The sequence below is a fragment of the Aphanomyces invadans genome, assembly GCF_000520115.1.
Source record: "Aphanomyces invadans strain NJM9701 unplaced genomic scaffold supercont1.8, whole genome shotgun sequence".
Taxonomy (NCBI): Eukaryota; Oomycota; class Saprolegniomycetes; order Saprolegniales; family Verrucalvaceae; genus Aphanomyces; species Aphanomyces invadans.
This window is the reverse complement of record NW_008580153.1, coordinates 1,917,193-1,919,126: the sequence shown is the minus strand read 5'-3', so window position 1 is coordinate 1,919,126 and position 1,934 is coordinate 1,917,193. Positions and strand designations below refer to the sequence as shown.

The following is a 1,934-nucleotide window of genomic DNA, read 5'->3' as shown; positions in this document are numbered from 1 at the left end:
TACCATCAAGATCAAGTACTGCGAAACCAATTCGATGCTTGCGGACATGCTCACGAAAGCTTTGCCGCGGCCCAAGGTCGAAGAGCACAAGGCGCGAATTGTCACCTCCATCTCCTCATGCAACAACCAAGAACGTCACGATTAGAGGGGAATGTTGAGCCACATCGGCGTGAAACTTTTGATCCACAAATCAAATATCGCCTTACGGCCACGTCATACATAATCAGCCCATCTGCATGTTACATTAGCCTTGCGCAATTGAAAGCAAATGGAAGCCACATCACCCTAGCGCTGCCTAATGCAGAATTTCTGGAAAGCGAACATTCTCGTAGTCTATCTTAACCTCGGCTTAATCAATCACTTTCCAATTTATACGCAATTATAACTTGTCAGCCCATGCGTCCGTCCCAGCACGACGGGTCATGGACAACGAGTTGTACTCGTTTCTGGAGCCCCTGCCAGCAAACACGACGAGTGTTTGCCAACCACTTTATGTCGGGGTGATTGGCCCTCAGAAGGCAAAAATGCGTGCCCAATGGTTGCGTGAAGTGCCCGTGAGTTCTGCTGCGGAAAAGCGAATGAAAACGATCGAACGTACCATCACGGCTTGGGAATCGATAGGCGAAGAAACGATCAGGAAGTCGTTCATGAAAGCCTTGCCCACCGTGTCCTACGTACGTAACGAGCTATGAGATCAGCTAGTGTGAAGCATACGTGGACTATTGCAATTTTATCGATTGTCTTACTCAACACGGCCATCCTTGTGAAAGCAACGTGTGGAAGTACAACCCAACTGTGCACGACCGACCACGGCCATACCGACTTGGTCGACCACCTATAGGTAATCGCGAGCAAACTCTGGGCGAAAGTGGTGTCGACCATGATGTCGTTGCCACCGTCCTACGACTTGACGGCCCCCATGTCGTCGTTCCCATCGCCGCCACCGCCGTCGTCGCTGTCATTGGTGACAGAGTCCGCGTGGTGTCGATGGGATGTGGCCGCCACGGGCGCAGCATCGCGATTGCTTTGGAGGATGGGTTGGCTCACATAGTATACGAGGGAAGGGAGCGAGTGGCACGGGAGGGCGAGATGCTGGGTGTCGTCGGTGCTGGTCTCTTCCATGGACTCCGCAGCGCCTTTGGTCGTCGTGCGCACCGCCATGTTCACTGTGCAGTCTTCGCGGGTGGACACTTCCACGAGTGCATCGCGGGGCATGGCATCACTTGAAGCTCGACCCGTACTGTGGGTTTGAATGGACGCCATGTTATCGGTGGCCGGATCGCACCACCCAAACAAGTTTTTCGCAGGGACGGCTGCAAAACGCTCGCCAGAACCGAATGGAAAAACAAGCTGTGGCCCACGACCGCCAAGACGTGCCTGAGCACGTCGCCCGTGCCTCGAAGCAACTACACCACTGCCCGTTCAATGTTGTTCCGAAGTTTTAATTTCTTCGAACGTCGAAGTACACCTGGAATCTATTTCATTCAAAGTGGTTTAATCTGCAATCAATGTGGCCAACCTGTAAATTGTAATTCGATCGAACATGTATTGACAAAGGTTTGCATCTGACGGGCTCGCCAAACTCACGCGACACAATTACCCACACACAATTAATGCCAACAGAAGCCGAGAATACTCGTGTCTTGGCATCCCAAGACGTTCAGGTACGAGATCGTGTTGCAACGGGGACGGCAGGTCCACGGACATGGGCGGTGCACATAATGTGTGTAATATTGTTAAGGCCGATTGGGATCGGTCACCATTTCAGACCTCATAACTCTTCAAGGAGATGTCCAATTTCGACAAAACGATGAAACTACTCTGGTCCGGAATAGTTGTCCCATTGTTTTTGGATTGGCGGAATTTTTCTAAAAGTTGTCCAAATGGCGTGATCATTGGTGCAATGGAAAGCGCTAGATCTCTATTTTCATTGG

At 51.3% G+C, this 1,934-nt stretch overlaps 1 protein-coding gene across 1 annotated transcript; it reads right to left on the bottom strand.

The window, feature by feature from the left end:
• Positions 1–900: 900 nt before the first annotated feature.
• Positions 901–1,215, bottom strand: H310_05222 (hypothetical protein; the record flags this gene model as incomplete). Its single annotated transcript, XM_008869885.1, has 1 exon — positions 901–1,215. The coding sequence occupies one exon, from the start codon at positions 1,213–1,215 to the stop codon at positions 901–903; it is 315 nt and encodes a 104-aa protein (XP_008868107.1).
• Between the last annotated feature and the right edge of the window lie 719 nt (positions 1,216–1,934).